The 26,300-nt window shown below is 34.2% G+C and overlaps 1 protein-coding gene across 4 annotated transcripts; it reads left to right on the plus strand.

Annotated features, from left to right (window-relative positions):
• Nucleotides 1–4,887: 4,887 nt before the first annotated feature.
• On the plus strand, nucleotides 4,888–19,016 carry LOC125681481 (TLC domain-containing protein 5-like). Of its 4 annotated transcripts, none has more exons than XM_048921610.2 (5): nucleotides 4,925–4,979; nucleotides 11,923–12,046; nucleotides 12,279–12,521; nucleotides 16,465–16,560; nucleotides 16,908–19,016. In XM_048921610.2, the coding sequence occupies exons 3-5, from the start codon at nucleotides 12,326–12,328 to the stop codon at nucleotides 17,465–17,467; spliced, it is 852 nt and encodes a 283-aa protein (XP_048777567.2). In that variant the 5' UTR covers nucleotides 4,925–4,979; nucleotides 11,923–12,046; nucleotides 12,279–12,325; the 3' UTR covers nucleotides 17,468–19,016. The 4 variants fall into 4 exon arrangements, with proteins under 4 accessions (XP_048777566.2, XP_048777567.2, XP_056009919.1 ...); XM_048921611.2 differs by having other exon boundaries at nucleotides 4,961–4,979; nucleotides 11,923–11,936; XM_048921609.2 differs by lacking the exon at nucleotides 11,923–12,046 and having other exon boundaries at nucleotides 4,888–4,979.
• Nucleotides 19,017–26,300: the final 7,284 nt, after the last annotated feature.

Raw genomic sequence — 26,300 nt, forward strand, 5'->3', positions numbered from 1 at the left:
ATGTCTCCGTTACACACTGCTTCTAGGTCCTCAATGTGGGTAACATGGTAAATATGCCTTGACCAGCACAAGTCCTCACTGATTGTCACCCCGAGATATTTCCCATGTGGTACTATATGTATTTTATTTCCTGATTGTGTCCATGTAGCTTGTTAATTGGTTTGCAGTGGATAACGCATATATCCTTGTTATTTGGATGACTGCATTTCTCTGGGTGGGAAGATATTTGCCTTTTTTTTGGGTTCTCATTTTCTTCAATGATGTCAGGTCCTCTTGAGGCGCAGTACTACTTAACATCCTTCTGGTTCCGAATCTTCGGTAGACTATAGGCAGTCACCAGCAAACCATCTTCGCTAGCCAAGGGTTTTCGGTCCACTCCGCTCCCCATAATGGGGAGCGGAGTGGACCGAAAACCCTTGGCTAGCGAAGATGCCAGCAAACAGTCTTGCATCCGAATCAATTGATGGTCTGTAAAAGGTCGATTACATATATATAACCCAGAAATAGCAACAGACCCTGGTCACCCAGGACTGTTCCCTGGGACACCCCTGACAGAACAGCCAAAGGTTGGGATTTGTGATCCTCTATAATAAAACTGGTTAGGTTCTGTCCTGAAGGATTTTCGAAAATGATGTTTTTCCTTAAGCACCTAATTTTATAGGTTTTTATCGAATGCAAGAAGGTTCTGAAAGGTTCAAATTTCTTTTATTTTACTCACTGGTATAAATATATAATCGGTTGATTTCATGTGTTAATCATTCATTTTTGTATTCTATTCTATTCGTTATAGATGTCCCCTGTATTGTTATTTACCAGTAGATTGCACACGGAGTTTCGATCCATAGGCACGTTTAAACTCATATAACAGAGGATTAAATTGCCCACATTACCGGTGTAGCATAAAATTTTGACCCTAGAGAAATTACCCCAACTTTGAGATTTGACCCAGAATCTTGGAAACAATGATGTCAGAGTCGTACATGTATATTATGTTTCTCGGGATATCCCATTTATACAATGCATGAATTAAATATTGTGTAACAGTATCTGATATAATAGAATATCTAGGACAAAATCACTACCATTGTCACCATGCTTAGAAGAAAATTCAGTATCAATGAATTTTGAGGAGATTAACGAAATGTATAACCATTTTTACTGAAAATAAATATTTTAATTAAAGTCAATTATGTTAGCAGTAATCGTATTGATTATCCCCCTTTGATTGATTGAGTTTCGGCATTTACTACGATATCTGACCATAAGCGATTCATCGTTCCATTTTATTTTTTATTTTTACAGTAGATCTACATATATGGTTCATTGAAAACTGTCTTTTTTTAGGGAGGGGGGGGGGGGGGCAATTTAATGCAACGTTATATATATTTATGGATATATTATACTTATCCTGAAAAAGGTGAATATAGCGAACCAATCTCTCACCAGAGGGCGTATTACGCTGCGCTACAACACCTCTGTCAACGTCTAAATGTCAAGATTCTTGGCAAAACTTATTTCTACCTATTGCATTATAAAGTATGATTTTACAAGTTTTAGTGTAAAGCTTAAAATCTTACAGTAAGTTCACAAAAACAACGAACTCCATGATTATTCTAGTATTATTGGATGAATGAATATTTATATAAAACCTTTTAATTCGCTCAGGTGACTCATATTTACTAGCTTCTGCGTTTATAAAATTCAGACAAGTGTTTGATTTGCTTAGATATGATCATTACAGTTTGATATGCTAAGTTAGTTTTAGTACGTTTTGATATGATTTTTAGACGTTGACAGAGGTATTAGTGGAGCGTAGCGGGAACGATAACTCTGGGTAGAGATTGATAGCGAACAGTGACCAATCTTATAACTATGGAGCGCCTAATTAGCATAAATTCAAATTATTGAAGATATGTGTATCTTTAATTATTTTCAAATATCACCAATCAATTATTGCGCGCAATATTGAATTGATGTACGCATCAAATCAATTGTTGATCTCATCTATTCAATTAAAGAGAGCACAAATTCAATTATTGCGCGCAATAATTGAATTAATGTGTGCATCAATTCAATTGATGAGAGCAATAATTGATTTGATGCGCGCATTAAATTGATGAGAGCAATTTAATTGATTTGATGTGCGCATCAATTCAATTATTGCGCTCATCTATTCAATTGATACGCGCATCAATGTGATGGAATTATTGCTCGCAAAATTGCATTTGGAGCTCAGTATCCATGATATGAAGATCTTTTCAATTCAATTGAAGATTACTTTAATTATTTACAATGCTTTTGTATAATGGAATTAATGCGCGCATTTACATTTGATTGCGACGTAGGCCGAGTATAGGTCCACTTTAAAGAGGTCGTAAATATCTCTAATTTTATAGCAGCTCTCTTTAACGTAGTTCCACACTCGTGTGACGTCATAGGATTTTGCAAAGTCAATAATTTAATGATAGGAACATAAATTTTGTTGGAATCTTTTTCAATAGCTATTGTAAAAAATCTTGTTAGCCATAAAATATTTCAAAATTCTTAGTTATATTTGAATAGTCAATTATATGTTTCAAAATATTGAATCCAAGGACAATAACTCTGTTTTCATTCAATTATTTATCAAGTTCATAATGCGATATATTTCCTTTATTTTTGACAAACATTTTACCAAGATGATAAGGAATCATTATCTGTGTTTTTTCATGAAATTACATACAATTTTAATCCCGAGTGATTTAAATAGCTCAGCTGTATGGTGCCAGACTTCAGTTTTTGATGGGGGTATACATAATCTGGAAGCTATAGATTTGAAATTATTAAGGAAAGGTATGGATTTTTTCCCATGAATAACTATAACAGATGTAACTATACTAATATAAACAGAAAAAATGATATGTAAACCATGCTATAAGGAAAATGCGTCCACATTTGTTTGTTTTTTAACATTTTGGGGAATAACGCTAATTCAATAATTTTCCACATATTATTCTAAAACTTGATGAACATATTGAAAATGACATGTGTTTTAGTTATTGACATGTTTCCCGATAAATAAATGCAATTCAAAAAATATTTTGTTGTTTTTATATTAAAATAACAACAAATAACTGTTTCCAATGAATTTCATAAAAATCTACATCGGGGTATATGACTTTAGTGGTGTATGTAATGAAAATTAATATGGAAACCCTTAACTGTTTTACCTTTTTTCATTACTCTGAATGTTAATTTATTGATTCCAAACAAAAAAATGCTACCTAAACCCCAAAAATCCAGGACTAAGGACCTACCTTAAAAGAATTATTGCGCGCGTCAATTAAATTAATGATATAATCATTTCAATTGAAGAGTAATTTCATTATTGCGAGCATTACTTGAATTGATGCGCGCTTTAATACGCAAGTTCCGAGTTACACAAAAATTATTTCCCTTTGTCGAACTCTTTCGCATTTTATGACGTATGGTGGGTACACAATGTATACATTATATCGTAGATTGACATTGTACATGACGATTATGTACGATTAATGTAATAAAAGCGTAACTTTTGTTTATATCAATCACTGGTATGTATATTCTGGCCATATCAAGCATAATCTGTTTGAATAAGATCATCAAATTGGCTATTAAATCATTATTCGTTTCCTCTTCTACATGAGTGACGCTTTTATCAAAGAAAGATGGCAATTAACAGTATTTGTTTGAGCCATTTACTCATAAACTCACTAAAGTTGCCTTTCCCCTGAGATAGGATGGTCTCAGAAGCTCTGGATATCATCTTTTAAGAAATAATACAACGATAGTAATTAGCAAATGTACCCACTGTCATCATAATTTACGGAAGAGTTCGACAAAGGGAAATAACTCTTGGGGAACTCGGAACTTCCGTATTAAATTATTGCTCTCTTCAATGAATTGTAGCGCGAATCATGCAATTCAATTGTTGATATCATCCATTCATTCGAAGAGAACAACAATAGCCGTGTTTCGAGTTACTCCGGAACACAGTGACCGGCGTGGCTAAATACGAAAAATCCCGGGTGTTCCGGAGGAACTCGAAACACGGCTATTGTTGAGCACATTAAATGAATTGAGGATAACTTAAAATAATTAAAGATATCTTCAATTATTTGAGTTAAATGTTAATTTAGATTCACATACAACTCTTGTAACGAATACAAATTAAGAGTATAGGGCAAACACGGACCCCTGAACATACTAGAGGTGAGATTAGGAGCCTGGGAGGAGTAAACACCCCCTGTCTATCGGTCATACACGACGTGAGGCTTATATCTTAAACGGAGTAATCCATGGTCAAAATCAGTGTTTGAAAGTTGTAATGGTAAATCAGATCGTTATGTAACGACCATAAAATTTGCGAATTGCTGACCTTAAACGCGGAGACCGTTGAAACCCCTGTAAGATCAACTTATTTGTTAGTAGCCTGACATGTACAATTGTTTGTAGTTTCTTCACATAATTGCAAAATAATTTTTACCTGAAGGCGTCGCGGTGATACAACTGTATCATACATGTACTTCAGATGCGAAATTGAAATTTTACGTCACTAAGTAAATTATGATATTGTTAGGTTAGAAATTTTAATTGATGATTTCATAGATTATTCTGAATTATCATTGAATGAAAATTTGCATACCATTTTATGAAAAGAGTAATTGAACAAATTTGCATGCTTAAAAGTGAAATTTTTTTTATGGGAAATGGATTAAATTGACCTCACAATAAATTTTATAAAAATGGTTTTTCATTTAACGATATAGTGAAAAAATTGAATGATGACTCACTTACAGCCATATATTGTAGATTCATTACTTTCATCCCTAACGTTTGATCGCTCGGCTTTTGACAACCCCACATTTACCGCTTGCCATGGAATGGGGCCGAACTATCCTAGGCCGACTTAACTTGGGTCGAAGTCTTTGACAACCCTTACACCTGACGGCAGTGACAAGGTAAACATTGAAAAACTAACATAGTAATTAAGACAAAAGAAGAGGCCTGTAAAAGGTAGAGAAGGTTGGTCACATTTTTAGTATTGTGAAGGTAAAATGCTGGTAATTTTAATGCGTGTTGATGTTAGGGCTTGGTTTCGCCGGGATGGCCGCACCGGCTGAGTTGTGTTTAATTTTAAAACGTGACTTCGATTTCGAATGTACAACGACTCGGTTGTCGTATATTTTTTCTTTCTTAAAAATTTATTTTAATTTTAATCAAGTAACATAAGACCTCAGTTAGATTTAGTTCTTAAGTATAATCTATTGTCAAAACCCTCTCAATTTTGCCCAGAGTCTAAATTTGGATCCGTTGAGGTGCCCCATTCCCAATCAAAGTAGATCTACCCTTTTTGTTTAATCAAACAAGTGTTAGAATTTTCCAATTATCATCTTCCAAAAATGTAGGAAAACAAATTATCAGTTATGTAATATCCAGAGTTACTACACAAGTTCCTGTTGTTTGTGGATCAAATAAAATTGCTATGAATAATAAAGCAAAAGAACCCTATTTAATGTAGGTCCACTCCAAAGACTATTTCTACTTAGGTATTTAAACCTACTCCAGGTAGCTATTTTTTATGCCTACTTTTTCCTTTACTTGCATTTCGTGGCCAAATGCAGGAATGATGAATACCACAAAAATATTGGACAAAACATGATTTACTTTCTAGCCTTTCAAATTTGCATCAATAACTACACCCAGTTCCATTTTCTAGGAGCTGAGGATCAAAGCTACATGATAAGAAGTCTAGAATGTCTTACAAATCTGTATTAATTTTAAAGTTTACCCTCGTGCATTTTTACATTAAAGGTTTTTGGGGCAATTTTTCATGCATTTCCTCTACATTCTCCACCCTTGTAAAGTATTCTTTACACTCTGAATTTTGTCGTGCACATGCTACATAAAACAATTGACCTGTTTAATTAAAAGATGTGCCTTAATTGTTATTTATCTACATTTTTAAAAAACAGGTAAAAGTAGGTAGAGGTAGCTAGTTTAAGTAGGTTTAAATACCTATATAGGTAGCTATATATATAGTTGCATAGGTAGAAATAGTCTTTGGAGTTTGGACTGAACCTGATATGAACCTTATAGATCTACATTATGATTTATTGAGTATGCTGATTTTTTAGAATGTCGCTAATTTTCCAAATTTTGATGGCCTTGGCCCCAGTACCAAAAGGTGGTGTGAGAGCCCTGTGCTCAAAGTCATCATGTCTGTATCAAGAAAACTCCAGAACACAGATCTTTTCATTGCATGCATATAAAATATTGAGGACATCGGGTGATTCGAAGGTCTGTCTTCAAGGGATGACGTTTGGGATACTAATATCCTGGCTTAAGTTTACATTTTAACATAGTCTTGAGTAGGGCTGGGTATCGTTTGGAAAATTTCGATATGATACGTATTGCAATACAGAGAGACGATATGCGATACGTATTGACGATACAATATAAGTACATTTACACTTACTATGAGGATTTAAATTATTAAATAATAACAAAAAATAAAGCTTCACCTATTCTTTTTGTTTCATTTTTATATAGTGTTAGCTTGAATTAATCTATCATAAAAGACAATTGTGCATGAAATTATTATCTATTTGCTTTCATCAATATTGTTAAAACATATTTTTCTCTTCATGAAAACAAGGGCATCCACATTCTCTGGCTTTAAACAAACCCTAATTGCTGATACAATATCTCCCGCTCTAAGTCTAAGGCAGCAAAGGAAATTATTTTCAGGATGAATATTCACAAATGAATTATAACTTCATTTATTTGTTCATATATTTTCTTCATACAAAAATTGCGATTGCAGATCACGTTCGACTCTGATTACTACATACATCATTCATCGATAGATTTCTCGCCAATTTTCTGACAGTTACGGTAGCATTATGATGTCATCGCAAATGTGTTGTTAAATTACTTATACCACCAGAGCTTATGACCTCTGTTCCACAAACCTTACACTTTGGTTTTTTAAGCTACAAATATGTAATATTTGAAAACTGAGACCACGGTATCGTCACCATGTGCACACTTTCGACACATGTTTGCATTGTATACAGTCATGCAGCAAATGACATTTGTTAACTTGTTCTTGAATTCCCGCTGTAAGATACGTTAATAACCACTCTTAATATAATAAACGATACGGGGCTCGCTGTATCGGTTATCGTATCGCTAAAAAATACCGATGTATATCGATAATCAATATATTGATCCAGCCCTAGTCTTGAGTCAGATTTCTGAAGAACTCTCCTCTTACTGGCTTGACCAAATCTCATAATTTTGATTTTTAATGGAGAAACATTGAAAGAAATCATTAGCGTCACTCTAAATTGGAAAAACTGAAGCCATTTATTTCTGAGTTTGAAAGATGCACTCCTTGCACCAACACCATGCTATATTTTTGTTGTGTGATACTCAGATGACAGTTTTAAAGGGCTCCAGGGTCTCTTGTCTCTCTTAGTAAAGAAATTCGCAATTTTAAAGTTTGTGGTTTTGTAGAGAAATTCTAAAGTTGGAGAAATTTGATACTTGATATAATTTGTTTTAAGTTATTGAATTACTAATTAATAGCAATTGTTGCCATATATCTGCTTGTTGTACATGTATTTAAGTGGTAATGAGTTCAATTATGGCCATAAATCACTGTATCCTCAAATGAAAAACAGCAATTATAGTTGAATTTTAATTCTGTGATCACTCTAGTGTTTCAAAAACATTTTTGAATTGTTCACTTTTGAACTATTCACATTAGAATGTTCCACATGTGAATTACTCACATGTCAGTTCATGTATCAGAGTAAAAAATCAAGAGTTTTGTATATAGCCTCAGGAATTCATGAGGTTCTTTTTACTACTGGTAAAGGGTATCTTTCCCTTTTTCACAAAAACTGAATATTTCCCCTTTCAAAGGTGATAGAAATTAAAATCTTAGATTGGAGAAATACTCAATACTTATAATTGTATATGAATTTTCAACAAAAATCCTTAATATATGATATATATTCAAAGTCCAATAAATGTAAATAATGATCAGTGATCAGTCATTTATAGATACAATTGTGTTCTGAGATATTGTAATCTGAGAAGCCCCCCCCCCCCCCCCCCCCCCCCCCCCCCCCCCACTCCCAACACTGTTTCCCCTGGGAGCTCATCCTTGATTCTCAAAAATTCCCCTTCAATATGAAATGGGTAGTAACATCTAAAAGCTGGATAAAACCTGCTAAATCACAAGACTCAAGTGAGCATTTTTGATAAAAATTTATCTGGCATCTGGTGTCATCGTTGTTGGCTGCAACATCAGCATTAACTTTTCACATTTTTATCTTTTTTTCCAGAACCAATATGGGCCAATATCAATAAAACTTGGCACAATATATCCTTGGGTGAAGGGAATTCAAGTTTCTTCAAATGAAGGGTCCTGCCCCTTCAAAGTGGAGATAATCAAGAAAAGGCAAAAATAGGTTGGGGTCATTTACATAAAGCAGATTCAAGTTTGTTCAAAGTTTTACATGCTTTAATATCTAGGAAAATTCTTTAAAAATCTTAAAATTTTCTTCTCAAAAACCGTTGGGCCAGAAATAGTGGAAAATTTACATGATTTATATGAAAGCTTCCTGACATAGAGTAGATTCAAGTTTATTCAAATCATGGTTCAGGAGGTATTGTGGAGCCACAATAGGGGATGAAAGTGTTTTAAATGAGAATATATAGGAAAATGACACTAAGTCAAATCAAAATGTAAATGTTCCCAAGTTGTGTGGATTCAAGTGATTTTTTAAGCCCCTGCAATTATAGTTCAATGTAGACATATTTTGTCCTGTGCATCTGTCTGCCTGAATCTTGCTCATAACATTTGAGTGGTAATTTAAGGTGCGAGATCAAAAGTTCAATGTCTGACAAAAAACTAAATTCACATAGTTTTCAACAAGACCCCCCCCCCCCCCCCTTTAAAACTAAATATGATGAATATTGAAACTAATTGATTAACAAGTAAATACATACGATTATGAATAACACTCTTTAAACCTTTTATATTGTTTATTGAACGTCTCCATATGTATTGAGTGAAATATTCTCGAGATGCAATCAATCAATCATTCCCAAATGAAAGTGTACACTATTTAAAACTTATAAATGTTCATTAAAATGTAATATTATTATATGTGGTTTTTAACAGTTGCTTGTCTTTTTTTTAGCTCACCTGAGCTAAAAGCTCAAGTGAGCTTTTCCGATCACCCGTAGTCCGGCGTCCGTTTTTTTTTTTTACTTCTTCTCAAAAACCACTAGGCCAGTTTCAACCAAAGTTGGCACAAAGCATCCTTAGGTAAAGGGAATTCTAAATTGTTAAAATAAAGGACCAGGCCACCTTCCAAGGGGAGATAAAGGTAAAAATAGAGTAGGGTCATTAAAACATCTTCTTTTCAAGAACCACTGGGCCATAAAAGATGAAATTTATAGTTAAGCTTTATTAGGTAGTGCAGATTCTAAATTGTTAAAAACATGGCCCCCGGGGGATGGATGGGGCCACAATAGGGGATCAAAGTTTTACATACAAATATATAGGAAAAATCTTTAAAAATCATCTTCTCAAGAACCACTGAGCCAGAAAAGCTGATATTTACATGAAAGCTTTCTGACATAGTGCAGATTCAAGTTTGTTAAAATCCTGGCTCCCGGGGGTCGGATGGGGCCACAATATAGGGGATCAAAGTTTTACATACAAATATATAGGGAAAATCTTTAAAAATCTTCCTCTCAAGAACCACTGAGCCAGAAAAGCTGAGATTTATATGAAAGCTTCCTGATATAATGCAGATTCAAGTTTGTTAAAATCCTGGCCCCCGGGGGTAGGATGTGGCCCAAAGGGGGATCAAAGTTTTACATACAAATGTATAGGAAAAATCTTTAAAAATCATCTTTTCAAGAACCACTGAGCCAGAAACGCTGATATTTACATGAAAGCTTCCTAACATAGTGCAGAGTTAAAATTTGTTCAAATCATGGCCCTCGGGGGTAGGATGGGGCCACAATATAGGGGATCAAAGTTTTACATACAAATATATAGGGAAAATCTTTAAAAATCTTCTTCTCAAGAACCACTGAGTCAGAAAAGCTGATATTTACATGAAAGCTTTCTGACATAGTGCATATTCAAGTTTGTTCAAATCATGTCCCCTGAGGTTAGGATGGGGCCACAAGGAGAGATCAAAGTTTTACATACAAATATATAGGAAAAATCTTTAAAAATCTTCTTCTCAAGAACCATTTTGCCAAAGAAGTTCACATTTACATGAAAGCTTTCTGACATAGTGTAGATTCATGTTTGCAAAAACAATGGCCTCCAGGGGTAGGTTGGGGCCATAATAGGGACTACGGTTTTACATGCAAATATATATGGAAAGTCTTCTGATATGGACCAAGGTGACTCAGGTGAGCGATGTTGCCCATGGGCCTCTTGTTCTTTTTCCACTAAAGTGTAATTTATGTCGGATGACAGAAACTTAAGAGAGATTTTATCTCCCCTCCCCCCTAACTATTTGAATTTAGATTTTTATCCAACATTGATCTTTTGATCTCGCCCGTAAGTAATAGAGCTTTGATATTTCAAATACACATTGCTTGTGACATGCACTTTTCTTTAGTACCACAATTTTAAACCTTGTGACCTTGACCTTAGACTTTGACCTACTTTAAAGAAAACTTAACCTATTCAATATCTCCTGTACTATTTAAGGTAGGGCTTTCATGATTTGCATAAAGATTCCTTGTGGTAAGGCCTTACATTTTGCATATATATGATCTTAGACCTTATGATTTTGACCTTGTAGTTTGACCCAAATTTCAAACCTTTAACCTTACTCTTAACTTTTAAGTAGTGAGTGATATGGATATTAGTGTAATGTATCTCTACACTGAACATTTTGTCAGTTCATGAGAATAAACTATTATAATTGTCATTGTAACAGTGACACAAGACCTCCATTTTTAAGGTAATATCCCAGTCTAATTAAAATTAGATCCTTTGATCCACTCGCATATATCGCTACACAAGGTAGTGATATACGTGAGCAGATCAAAGGATCTAATTTTAGTTAAAATGGTCATATCCGAAAGACCCATGATTCTCACTTCTAAATGCTGAACATTTGGTGAAGGAGCATCAATCACTACCTATGTTTACTTCTTAGGTTTGACATGGATATGGTACAAGAGGTGCTCGAATTTACAACCTCTCAGTTACTAAGCGAATGCTCATATACCACTGAGCTACTGTGACCGGAAGAACGTTTATATTTTGTATGTAGATTTTTTATGGCAAGACCTTTCATTTCATACCATGATATGTGTGACCGTAACCTTCTCCTAGCAAGGTCTTGTTAGTTGCATTCGTGTTGAGGCATCCCTGGTATGTTGTATGAATTCATGTTAAGTTATGCCGGGACCCTTTGAAATTTTTTCAGGGTAATGAATATTTTTAAATCACAACAGCACGGCCAAGGTGACTCATGTGAGCAATGTGGCCCAACGGCCTCTTGTTTGAAAATTCATGGGAATTTTTCAAGTTAGCAGTTTACAAGTGTTGAATCCAACCTGATTTGCATGTTCAAGAAGTAGTCATGGTTACATATTACTGTAATTCAGCTCTAAAATCTGAAGTGTGTAAATTTAATTGTATAACAATAGACAATGTCTATAGAAAATTATGTCAGTCTGTAGCTCTAGAAAATGTCATAGAAATTTATTTCAATTTGGATATAAAGAAATAAAGCAATTCCACTGAAATTTGCTTAGCATTAAATTGTATAATTTATTTAATTGACTGTCTACAGAAAATATGATAAATTTAGTGATTCAAACTTACAAGTCTTTATTTCTGTACAGGAAAGAAGACTTGGGTGAGCATTGTGGCCCTTGTCACAGAATGGTTTTTATGAAATCGATCTCTATTAATTGCAAAATAAAGACTTTCTGTCATCCAAGTTTCCATTGATGAAAACTTTATGGGGTAAATGTGCAATATTATATATATATATATATATATATATATATATCATATATTATATACATGTATATATATACCTTAAAACAAATGTGCATGTTATATGATTTTTCTACTGTACTATGATCATACTAATCAATGTGACAAGCGATGTATAGTGCATGTACTATCTCTATTTACATATACAGCTGTATAAACATTAACATGACCTACACTTCCACTTTTAAATTATTTACAGTCCACTTACCTGAGGATGAGCTGATGTTACAGAACAAAGTTTAAGAGATGGAGAACTCATTGGGCACTGTCAGTGGATTCTCCTTCCTGTGGTGTAGCTTGTATTTTGGATTGTGCCACTGGAAGCCACTGCGAAGCAATGAATGGCACTGTCGTACAGTAACTGCTATTCATGCCGTTGTTGTGTGTTTACTGTGTTTGTGGTGTGCATTTGTTCAAGGACCGTGGCCATTTACAGAAGCAGGTACATGTATTGTCTATTGAATTAAGGAGGAGTAACAAGTTGTTACATAAAATGGGAGTACATGCCATTGAAGTAAAAATGAAATGAAGAATATATATATTCTTTGTCCTTTTTAAAGTCATCTCCTGTCTGGTTCACTCAGTTGGTTAAGCTGGGACTTTATGGATTATGTCATTGTTAACTCAGTGGGTTAAGCTGGGACTTTATAGATTATGTGGTCAAGTTCCACAGGGGTTTTAAATTTTTTTAACTCAAAAGTTATGCTTTTTATATTAAAATTTGTCATCCATTGTAATCATTGTTGTTACATGTATAAACTTTTCACATTTTCAGTTTCTCCTGAACCATTTTCAATCAAACTTGCCACAAAGCATCTCTGGCCAATGCAATCTTGACTTTTTTTCTAATGAGGAGTTGTGCCTCCTCCCAAGGAAGATAATCAAGAAATAGTGAAAATAGGGTGGGATGTGTTTTAAAAAATGTTTTCTTCTTAAGAACTATTAAACAGAAAAGCCAAGACTTTTATGAAAGCTTGTCTATATGATGAAGGTATAAGTTTGTTCACATCTTGACCCCCTAGTCCAGCGTAGGACCAAAGTAGGTGTTTAAAGTTTAATATAGATACAGTATATACAGAAAAATTCTGTTAAAATTAAATCTTCAGAACGACACACTCATTGTGGTAGCCTGGTGGTTGGCACACAGCTTTGATTCTCATATAGATGCCTCATGAAGAGACCTTTGTTTTGGTACCAAGACTTTTGACCTAGTGACCTTTATTGTGGACTTTGACCTACTTTTTAAAACTTTGACCTGGGCTATATCTTTTAGACCAAGGGGGATAGGGTTTTGATATTTCACATATTGATTCCTCATGAAGAGACCTTTGTTGTGGTACCAAATCTTTTGACCTAGTGACCTTGACCATGGACTTCAACTTATTTTTAAAAACTCTAACCTGGGCTATATCTTTTGAACCAAGGGGGTTAGAGTTTTTATATTTCACATGTAGATGTTTCATAAAGAGACCTTTGTTTTGGTACCAAGACTTTTGACCTTGTGACCTCACACTGTGACCCACTATTCAGAAACTTTAACCTGGGCTATATCTTTTGAACCAAGGGGGATAAAGTTTTGATATTTCATTTATATGCCTCATGAAGAGACCTTTGTTGTCGTATCAAGACTTTTGACCTTTGACTTTGACCTACTTTTTAAAAACATTAACATTGGCAATATCTTTTGAACCAATCAAAAGGGATAGGGCTTTGATATTTTACATATAGATGCCCTATGAAGATACCTTTGTTTTGGTAGAAGACATTTTACCTAATGACCTTAGCCTTGAACTTTGACCTACTGTTCAAAAACTTTGAACCACGAGTGATAGGGCTTTCAAATATAGATGCCTCATTAGAAGACTTTTTTGTTACAAGAAGTGTTGACCCTGGACGTTGACGTACTTTTCTCAAACATTAACCTTGGCTATATATTTTGAACCAAGGGGATTTGATATTTCATATTTAGATTCCTTATGACCAGGCCTTTGATATGGTATCAAAACTTTTGACCTAGTAACCTTGGACTTCGACCTATTTTTCAAAAACTTTAACCTTTTGAACGAAAGGTTAAATAGAGTTATGTTTCCTGGCGAGCTATGTTGTCTTCTGACAACTCCTGTTATCAATGTGCTATGCCTCCTTCATGAGACAAAGATTAATTTATGAAAAAGATTATTTTACCTCAACATGTTCAATATGATAATTCTTTACCAAGGATTGCTTATCCAATAGGTCTAGACCATCATTAGATTCTAGACAAGCATTGATTGTACAATAGGTCTAGACCATCATTAGATTCTAGACAAGCATTGATTATACTATAGCTCTAGACCATCATTAGATTCCTGACAAGCATTGATTATACAATAGGTCTAGACCATCATTAGATTCTAGACAAGCATTGATTATACAAGAGGTCTAGACCATCATTAGATTCTAGACAAGCATTGATTATCCAATAGGTCTAGACCATCATTAGATTCTAGACAAGCATTGCTTATACAATAGATCTAGACCATCATTAGATTCTAGACAAGCATTGATTATCCAATAGGTCTAGACCATCATTAGATTCTAGACAAGCATTGCTTATCCAATAGGTCTAGACCATCATTAGATTCCTGACAAGCATTGATTATACTATAGGTCTAGACCATCATTAGATTTTAGACAAGCAGATTATCCAATAGGTCTAGACCATCATTAGATTTTAGACAAGCATTGATTATCCAATAGGTCTAGACCATCATTAGATTCTAGACAAGCATTGATTATACAATAGGTCTAGACCATCATTAGATTTTAGACAAGCATTTATTATACAATAGGTCTAGACCATCATTAGATTCCTGACAAGCATTTATTATACAATAGGTCTAGACCATCATTAGATTCTAGACAAGCATTGATTATCCAATAGGTCTAGAGCATCATTAGATTCTAGAATTATTTTGATTCACGGAATTTACAAAACTGCTGTAAAAAGTTGTAAAGTGTTTGTTAGTGTTGTTACGTTAGTTGAGACTGATGTAATTATGCATATCATTTGATGTTATTGTAGTTTGTTAGCTGTGACTAATGACTTTTTCTAGTAGTTTTGTAAATTCCTAGAATTAAATTCATTCCCTAATCCAATAATACACTGTCAATGTTTTATATATTATCAGACACTCTTCATAGCACACATTGTCATGTTTACACTGTCAATGTTTTATATATTATCAGAGACACTCTTCATAGCACACATTGACATGTTTACACTGTCAATGTTTTATATATTATCAGAGACACTCTTCATAGCACACATTGACATGTTTACACTGTCAATGTTTTATATATTATCAGAGACACTCTTCATAGCACACATTGTCCTGTTTACACTGTCAATGTTTTATATATTATCAGAGGCACTCTTCATAGCACACATTGTCCTGTTTACACTGTCAATGTTTTATATATTATCAGAGACACTCTTCATAGCACACATTGTCATGTTTACACTGTCAATGTTTTATATATTATCAGAGACACTCCTCATAGCACACATTGTCATGTTTACACTGTCAATGTTTTATATATTATCAGAGACACTCTTCATAGCACACATTGTCATGTTTACACTGTCAATGTTTTATATATTATCAGAGACACTCCTCATAGCACACATTGTCATGTTTACACTGTCAATGTTTTATATATTATCAGAGACACTCTTCATAGCACACATTGTCATGTTTACACTGTCAATGTTTTATATATTATCAGAGACACTCTTCATAGCACACATTGTCATGTTTACACTGTCAATGTTTTATATATTATCAGAGACACTCCTCATAGCACACATTGTCATGTTTACACTGTCAATGTTTTATATATTATCAGAGACACTCTTCATAGCACACATTGTCATGTTTACACTGTCAATGTTTTATATATTATCAGAGACACTCTTCATAGCACACATTGTCATGTTTACACTGTCAATGTTTTATATATTATCAGAGACACTCTTCATAGCACACATTGTCATGTTTACACTGTCAATGTTTTATATATTATCAGAGACACTCTTCACACATTGTCATGTTTACTTTAATGTGTCCTGTAGGTTACGTAGTGATATTGAATGTATTTATAGTACTAAGCTGTGTAAATACATGTATATATATATATATATATATAGAGAGAGAGAGAGAGAGAGAGAGAGAGAGAACAAAAATATACATATATTGACCTAATTATGTATAAATGAGCTCCTCTTATGCATGTTTCTGTTTTAGTAACTGCAATCTAATTCTGATGCCCTCACAAGCATCCCAGTGTTCCGTAGAACACACTACCATAGATTAATGAATCGTAATTGTTCTTTTCCTTTACAGGTGGTCCAAGCACGCCACTTCAATCTTTGACAGGCATGATATGCTTAGGATATTTCCTGTTTGATCTCTCCTGGTGTCTCTATTTTCAAACAGAAGGTGAGTGAGATGTCAAACAGCAACAGATAGGCAAAGAAAAATGATTGATTGTATCTTGTTTAACGTCCCTCTCGAGTATTTTTCCCTCCTATGGAGACGTCACCAAGATTGGTGAAGGGCTTCAAATTTAGGCCTTTGCTCAGTGCTATGACCATTGAGCAGTGAGGGTTCTTTAGCGTGCCACACATACTGTGACATGGGACATCTGTTTCTAAGGTCATCTCCGAGGACCCATGACATTCACACCTTATGCTAAGTGTTTTGGCGATAGAACAGTCACTACCTGTTTTCCCATGTTTCTCCACCATGTGTGCAGTATTCTTGATATTTCTCTCTGTGAATTGTAGGTCTTCCCATGCTTCTCCACCATGTATGCAGTATTCTTGGAATGACAATCGCAACCATGACAGGAAAATATGGAACAGAAATGATAGCTACCATGTTCGGAAGTGAAATAACAAACCCTCTTTTACAAATTCGCTGGTTTTTACGAGAGACAGGAAATTATGAGACCATTTTGGGAGAGATTATTGACCATGCTTTCATGTTTTTGTTTGGTTTCTTTCGTATTGGAATTGGATCATACTTGCTATATACATATTTTCAGCAAGATACAGACTTTTGGGGTCGCCTTGGAGGAATAACAATTTATGCTATCAGTTGGATGTTTTGGTTAAATATTTTGGTTTATGCTGTTAAAAAATACAAAAAAAGGTTTCAGAATCGACAGAGAAAAAAATTCAAAAGCAATGCAGACTCGCTCACGAACAAAAATGGGATGGTAGCAAATGGTGATAGTTTCAACTCTTATACTCAAACCTCATGTGGAGTTAAGGAATTATCAAATGATAGTGTATCAAATAGGCCAGAAAAGCAGTGCAATGGATATACAAAGAAATCCTTGTGATTAATATTGTGTCAAAAGAAATGAGTTGAATACTGTATAAGTTGCATTTTTAGTGAGGATTTTATTTTGGCATTATTAAGGACAGTGTTAAGATTGCTAAAATTGAATATCACTAATATTTATTCCATTTCGAAGGGAATAGGTATTTTCCTTGGAATTCTAAAGTCGCTAAGATTAGCTCTTGCTGAATATATATACCCATATTGAAAAATCGCTAAATTTGCATCTCGCTAAAAATACCACTTATAAGGTATATAAAACAGCATATCTAGCTGCAATAATGTTGCCCTCTCCAATTGTTAGCTCACCAGAGTTAAAAACTCAAGTACCATGTTCTAATCAAGATATATTTCTTCAGTATTTTGTTTGTCTGTTAACTTCACATTAACCGCTTCTTGTCAAGAACCAACAAGACAAGACCTTACTTACCACAAAGCATCCTTACCTCCAGACTCAATGTTTGAATAAACAGGTGTTTTCATTAGTAATCAAAGAAGCTTTTGCACCAAATCTTTTCCATTTCCAGTGGTTCTTCAGACCCTAGAAGAAGAAATGCCTCTTAATTAATTTCATTAAACTTGAATTCCCTTTACCAATAGAGGTTCAAAGTTTTTCATAGGAATATAGAGGAAAATTCTTCTCAAGAGCCACAAAATACAGTTGTCAAATTAATGTACATACATGTAGATCCTCCAGCTGATTTTCATCAGATTGAAAGATCCTTTGTTCACACCATGACCCCCTGAATCATGAATGGAGCTATGATAAGGGTTTAAAGTTTTACATAAGAATACATATGAATATAGGGAAAATCTTTAAAAACATTCTCAAGAACCACAAGGAATTTGTCTTAAGAAATTTATATGAAAGCATCCTCAAAAAGTTTGCTAATGCTGTGGCACCTGGGTCAAGGGCAGGTCCATGATAGATATTTGACAATTTACAAGAGTCTACATTTTATATAGGAAAAACTGTTTCAAAATTTTCTCAAGAATTGCATTGGTATATTTTTTCCCATATGTATGCAGTTATCCTCAGGTAATGTAAGTTCATAAAATGACATCGGGATCAAGGTGGGTCTACAAGAGGGTATGGGGCATGATTATGATTTAATGTTTTACATGGGGAAATGCAATAACTCGAGTGATCAATGTAGCCATGGCCTTGTGTTATTGTATTACAGATTTCACCTTATCCTAACTTGAAATGTCTGGAGTTTTCCTTGAAGTATAGTTTGGGTCATATCTACATCAAAGGAAAAAAAAAACTTGAAATTTTAGCAACACCCCCCCCCCCAAATAAGAATATTAAAGATCAGGGAGGGCTACATAATTGCAGCCAGTATATCAAAATTTTCACTCAGTTTCTGTTGAATTATACAGTTGAACATTATTTTCCACAAATTATGTTTTAATAATGGTGGGAGAGTGAGTAATTCTAATTCACACTACCATGTGATTATGCAGATGTATATAATGTATATTTATTGATCTTAAAAATCTTAAATTTTGCTAATGTTTTCTAGAATAAATATTTTTATACCACGTTGCATATGAATTTATGTACTTCATTCACAAAGTTTAATGAAAATTGATTTTTATTAGCCGAGTTGCAACGAAGTTGAACTCGGCTATTGGTTTGGTGATGTGGGCGTTGGGCGGGCGGGTGTTCGTCAACAATTGGTTTCCGGATGATAACTTGAAAAGTTTACAATCTAATCAAATGAAACTTTGATATATTGTTGGGTACCAGGTAAGGAAGACCCCTATTTGGAGAAAAATGGTCAAAGGTCAAGGTCAGTGACCGAAAATAGAATGAAAATTTCAGAAAAATTTGGTTTCTGGATGATAACTCAGAAAGTTTAAATCCGAATCAAATGATACTTAAAGATATTGTTATGTACCAGGTAAGGAAGACCCCTATTGATTTTGGAGAAAATAGGTCAAAGGTTAAGGTCACTGACCGAAAATGGAATGAAAATTTCAGAAAAATTTGGTTTCCGGATGATAACTCAGAAAGTTTAAATCCGAATCAAATGATACTTAAAGATATTGTTATGTACCAGGTAAGGAAGACTCCTATTGATTTTAGAGAAAATAGGTCAAAGGTCAACGTCACAGTGACCGAAAATAGATTTAAATTTTGGTTTCAGGAGGATAACTCAGAAATTTTTAATTATACCCCCCCCCCACCCCCGTGAACAAAGTTCAGGGGCTTTGTTCTTTGACATAGGCATACCATATTTGGCACACAGGTGGATCACCATAAGACAATGTGTCGAGTACCTTCATGACCTCCATATGACCTTGATCCTTGAGCTCAAGGTCAAAATTGAATATTTTTTATGGTGGATTCGGTACCTTCATGACCTCTATATGACCTTGAACTTTGACCCCAAGGTCAAAATTGATTATAGGGTTTTAACATAGTCATACCATAAGACATGGGTGTATCACCATGAGACTATGTGTCAGGTACATTCATGACCTCTTTATGACCTTGACCTTTGATCTCAAGGTCAAAATTATAGGTTTATACCATGGTTTTGTGTTCGGACTATATCGATCTTCCATTTTCTTCTACAAAGGCATACCATATTTTTACACTCAGGAAAGAGATATTCTTAGTGAGCATTGCTCACAGTACCTCTTGGTTGAATCAAATGAAACTTGGATATATTGTTGGATACCAGCAAAGCAAGACCCCTATTGATTTTGGAGAACAAAGGTCAAGGTCACAGTGACCGAAAATAGATTGAAAACTTCAGGCAAATATGGTTTCTGGACAGTAACTCGAAAAGTTTAAAACTGAAATTAGTTTTTCACAATTATAAATATGCCACATCATTCCTGACTTTACAATGTATCCCATGCAACTCGACTCATGCACCCCTGGGTGCATATATTGATTTTTTTAATTTGTATTCTATGTGACATTGCTTTCATCAAAACCCAAGATGGTGAATTGATTATCAAGTTCTTCCATCTGCCTATACTATTATTGGAATATTTTTACTACTGTATCTAATATTTATAAACAATTCCTGAATAAAAAACAGGAATGTTTACAAGGTGCTCACCAAATCTAGTGCATAATTCTCTTTTGTACATGTGTATATATATATTAATGCATTGATCAAAATATAGGGCTTACAGCGGGTGTGATCAGTCGACAGGGGATGCTTTCTTCTCCTAGGCACCTGATCCCACCTCTGGTGTGTCCAGGGATCTGTATTTGCCCACCTTTTCATTTTATATTCCTTGCAGAAAATATGAGATTGATCACTGTTCATTGCCTTCACCTTTCATACATGTGAAGGCATTGCCAAATTATTTAAAAGGAGAATAAGGATGTGCTATGATAAATTGAGATTTGCAGATCTGTGAATGGATACACTTATATGTAAGGTTATTGTATCAAGGTCATGTTAGGGATATACTAGCAAAAAGTCTACCACATCCTTATATCCTTATCAGCACCGCCGTTAAGAGTCTTTTTCCTCAGGTTTCATGCATATCAACAATTCCTGATGGAGGAGAAACAAAATCATGAAAGCAATGGAGGAAATGGGGGAAAAACTGAAATTGTGGAGGTTTTCTTCTTGGCCTTTCCATTTTTGCTCCTGTGCCTCTCAATTTTGCACTTGTGCTTTCCGCCGCGAACTTTTATTCTTTTCCAAATCATCTTCAAGATAGACGAGGGGGCGGACAGGGTGGGAGGGAAAAAAGAGGTTTAGTGGGGAGGTTCTTATATTTCTTTTTATAACTCCTTTCGTTTTTCCTTTTTCACCACTAATCTGCATCAAACTGATCGCACTGGATTTACGTATTCGATGCCGTCCCCATTGTGTTTTGACAGACAAAAGAAACAATTTACAATTACAGAAAATAAAGAATACATTTGCAATATCGCATATATATATATATATATATATATATATAGTAACTGTTGCAGTGTATATGGGTAGTAAACTGGCATGCAATACGCTTCAATACCCAAATGAAATGCAAAATGTCACTATTCAGGGGAAGGGAGAGAGGGACACACTCTGTCCGCCCCCTCATAGACATGTAGCTACATAAACCAGAATGCACTTTCTCGCCTCAAAAGTTTGCGATAAGTGCAAAGAAGTGAGTGGCTGGTCAGAGTTTTAGTGTACTGTGACTTGTACCGATGTCAATTGAGGGAAATCGGCATCAAAGTAATAAAGGCAATTCTACGTACACGTTGAGAAAAAAAAAACCCAACGAATTTCACATAGATTATAATGATTTTCATTTTATTGATCAATTAGCCAGAACAAAGGAATTACACATAGTTACATATCAAATTTTAATTATCAATTAACCAGATCATTGAAGATGGGCAAACAATTGCAATACATATAATGTACATCACTCAGTTGATTATTTCTCCGGAGTTAAAGAAAATGGAGTTTCAATTTCCTTTTCATTGTCTTCTGTCTTTCCATTCTCCTCTGCTTTGCTTGCTCTTGTTTGTCCTCGATTTTTTCTTTAATATTTTCTGCAATTTACATACATATAATTATATGCATTGATTAAAAAAAATAAAAGAAGATAAAAAGAACTATGCATGTAATAAAAGCTGACCATAGGTACACACGTCTGTATTGATGGTTTGTTTTTAAATAGTAGTCTATGTCTCATATCATCCAGAAATATTTGAGATTTATAAACGGCAGACAACTTACCCTCTCTTTCAATTCTATTCCTTGAACTTCGCCTTTTAACCCCGGACAGAGACTTAATGTTGATTGGAGGGAGTTTAGGCTTTCTGAAGTCGTTAGCGACCGGGACGTCGAAAGCAACCCCACCCTTCGTCACCTTTGCACAAATGCCTTGTTTTTTCAGCGTCCTTTTCAGCATCTTACGCTCCTTTTTATTTCGAATACGAACAACTGGAAGCAATGGTTCAACTTTAGTGTTGATGCAACCCATGGTATACAGATATTCCCATGCACTGTCTCTAGATAGCCCTGGCCTATTATGACGTTTCAATTATAGTTACGTCATATGCACTCAACGCCACGGAGTTCATTGTGACGTCATGGATAGAAGAAACAAGTAGATAATGTCATTCTCTACCAAAAGTTCCGTGCGCTCCTCGCATGTATCAATCGTAACTACTCGGCTATTTCCGTAACCGCTTACGGAAAAGGACGAGCGCGTGATCCGATTGCGCATGTATGTGAAGCTTGCGTAACGCGCCCTCTTGTGAGAGAATGATCGGTAATATGCTTTGCAATGGTACTTTGATGGACAACATGGGGATGTTTTTCCATAATTCCGTATTTCCGTCTTACTCTTCTACATTTTGCTCCTATTCATGTTTTTCTGTATGTAATGTATTGTGTGAGAGAGGAAGTATTATGTAAATTGAAATGTAATAAAAACAAATTCAGTAATAAAAAATGTTTCTTTTGCAATGGAATTTAGATTAGGACCTATAAAAACATGTTAACAGCTGTGTAGGAGAAACTCCAAAGAGTGCATGGTATAAATCAATGTGGATTCTAAATAAATTCTAAAAAAAACTTATAATAAATCAAATTTGAAATCGCAAAGTTTTTTCCAAATCATTATAATATCAACACATACGACCTTTCAAATAGAGGGTTTGCCAATACAGCCAATCATTGGGTCAAATGCTGTCTGACGTGTTTCATACCGATTGTTAGGCCGTTCTTGGCATACTGATTTTGACTACGGATAACTTCGTTTAGCTATTCGAGATATAAGGCCCACCGCAGGTGTGACCGGTCGACAGGGGATGCTTACTCCTAGGCACATAATCCCAATTCTGGTGACTCTATTTTGTATTCCTTATAAGAGTTGTGAGATTGATCATTGTTCGTTATCTTCACTTTTCTTTATCAACTTATTCCATAGGTAATTTCTCCAAACGTTGTCAAAAACATGTTTAAATCAATAAATGCACAAAAAGGTTTCTTTTTTTCTTTTCATTAAAGAATCTTAAATGGATTGCAAAGTCAAAATATGGTCCTATATTGAGTCTTCTAAAATCTGCTCGGTTTTCCTTGTATTGATGAGATGTGCTTCTTCGGCGTAAGCCCTCATTCGATTGTCTAAAATACAGGCAAAAAGTTTGCCTAATCAACTACGTAAAGACATTAAATTGGACAATAATTTTCGGAAGTTGAATCACTCTTGTTTTTATAAATTGGTTTTACAATATACCGATTAACCACTCATCTGGAACAAAGCTGTTGTCAAAGGTTATTTTGAAAAACTTGTACAGAAAAAATGACAAAGTATTAGAAATATGCCCATTTATGATATATATATATATTTATTTATTGTTTTCATCATTTTCAACAAATACATACAGTATATACACCTTTTATAGATTAAAGAAAGCGATATAGACAATTACATGTATATTCTAGTACTTATTGTTAAAAAAAATATATGAAGAAATGCTGTTATCATTAATTGAAAAGACATTTCCATTTAGATTATTTCTTTTTGGAAAATATTTGTTCTGTAAGTTTTTCCTCCAAAATGTAGCAATCATATAAACATTTCAAAACACCCTAAAGCACAATATTGACATTCTTTCTTGAATATTGGAATATGCATCTCTTTACTAAGAGGATTATAAAGTTTAAAACCTTAATTGTGTTCTTTTTCTGGAAAACCAAAAATAACAGTTTGTACATTAAATCCCATTCTTTTACCAGATTATTGAAAAATCCAATCTGATAATTTTGTCCATAGTGTAGATACAGAAGGACAATAAAAAAAGATATGCTTAATTGTTTCTGGTTCTAGTGCACATATTGAACAAAGTGGAAGAGTTTTTAAATTTTTGACATATGTAGGAGTTTGTTAGTACCTAATATTCTATGAATGATTCTATAGTTGAACCATATCAGTCCTGAATCTTTTGTTACAGATTTGATGTTTGTATAAATACATGTTTCCAATTTAAATCTAATTGCAAATTTCAATGATCAACCCATTTGTTTTCGCAAATAGGTCGATGCCGTGATTTTGATAATAAATAGTCATAAATACTCCGACCTAGAACCTCTTTTGTATTTGCATAGAATTTTAATGAATTCAGATTGATATGGTTGAAAAGTTGTATATGTTTAAGCAGTTTGATATTTGGCCATGAGTGCACAATAGCTTGTTTCAATCCTTCATATGTAGTAAATGGAATCTGAATTGAGTAATCATTTGTGATACTCTGGTAGCTGATAAAGTTCCCTTGCTTATCTAATAAATCATATATTATATGAAACCCCTTGTCATATAATTGCTTGCAAAATATGTATTTATTTTGAATCTTTATATTATCATTATACCATATGGGTTCAAAAAAAAGTATGAAAATCTTTCATTTCAAAAGTTTCCAAATATTCTGCGAAGTGAAATAGAGTTTATTTACGATATTTAGTGGTATCCCGCGGCTTAACCATTTTCTAACAGCCTCTGTGCTTTCGTTTTCGCTGATTTCACAATTTATTAAAAATGGCATCGTCCATACTGTTGGTATCATTAAAAGAGTCAATATGAACAACATTTACGTGTACATTATATATCAGTATCTTCATTCATATTTTTAGAAATAATTTTACAGCACACTTTCTATCTTGACTTGATGCATTCAAAATTTTCCAATGATCTTTCGGGTTTGTGGCAAGTAAATGAGACAGTTTGGGGGGATAATTTCTTTCTATGGACCTTAATACAACTATTCCTTACCGTCTTGTACTGCTTACTCGTCGACTTTACATGACCTTTGTTCTCTGTTGAATTGTTTTACATCAAGCAATCATTTTGCTCTAAGATGGAATTTCCTTCTAGCGGTTGTACGATCTTTATTAAATCAGGATTGGTTACCGTTATTATCCATCTGAATGTTTCCAATGCCCTTTCTAATACCAAAAAATTTATAGCTGAATTTACAAAAACATTGCAAATATCCGTTGCTATTTTGTTAACAATGTCTCTGCAAATATTTTGCGGACAGTGATATCTGATCTAGTTCATTTTCAATTGAGACCACCGCAGGTATCTAGTCCCGGTTAAGTAATTACATGTTAGTACCCGAGTTAAAATAATGTATATACATGTATATTCTGATAATGTAGATTTCAAACAGAACTTTTAATGCTTTCGAACAATAATTATATTCATTACGATTGTCTGATTATCAATTTCGACCAAAAATCTTAACTGATATTTTAGCTAGTCGATAATTATTCGTTAACTTATGAACCATCTATCATCTTCAAATAAATCTATGCATTCGCCCAGGATCGTAACAGTGAGAGTTCTTTTGTGTGCCAACGTCTGTCGCGACACGGGACCATCCCCAATGACTCTCACTTCGAAATAACGAGCTTTTTAAAAAAAGTTTTTAGGATCACATGGGTAAACGCGTTATCGGCTATTCGGTTGTTATCGGACATTCGGTTCAATGATGTGGTATGTTGGGAAACTTATGGTAAGTTCATATGTGGTTTTTTATTGATAAAAATACATTCTATGCCGAGGTAATTGTAATCCTAAATATAGGTATATGATCATCCTTTCAACAGCTAAATACATACGTACACACTTCAATCAATTCCCAATTTAAGAGATTAACATCATCGAAAATAGAAATTTCGTTATGTATTCTGTAAACATCTACCAAATATGTGATAATAGAGCAGTAAAGAATTGTATTTATTCAAGAGGAAGCATTCATTTAAGAAATAATGATCGCATTTTTTGTGTATGTTGCAACATAAGCTCCGAGGTCGAGAAATGTATTATTTTATGTTTTGGCCGAGGCGTTA

This window comes from Ostrea edulis, chromosome 2 (genome assembly GCF_947568905.1).
Source record: "Ostrea edulis chromosome 2, xbOstEdul1.1, whole genome shotgun sequence".
Taxonomy (NCBI): domain Eukaryota; kingdom Metazoa; phylum Mollusca; class Bivalvia; order Ostreida; family Ostreidae; genus Ostrea; species Ostrea edulis.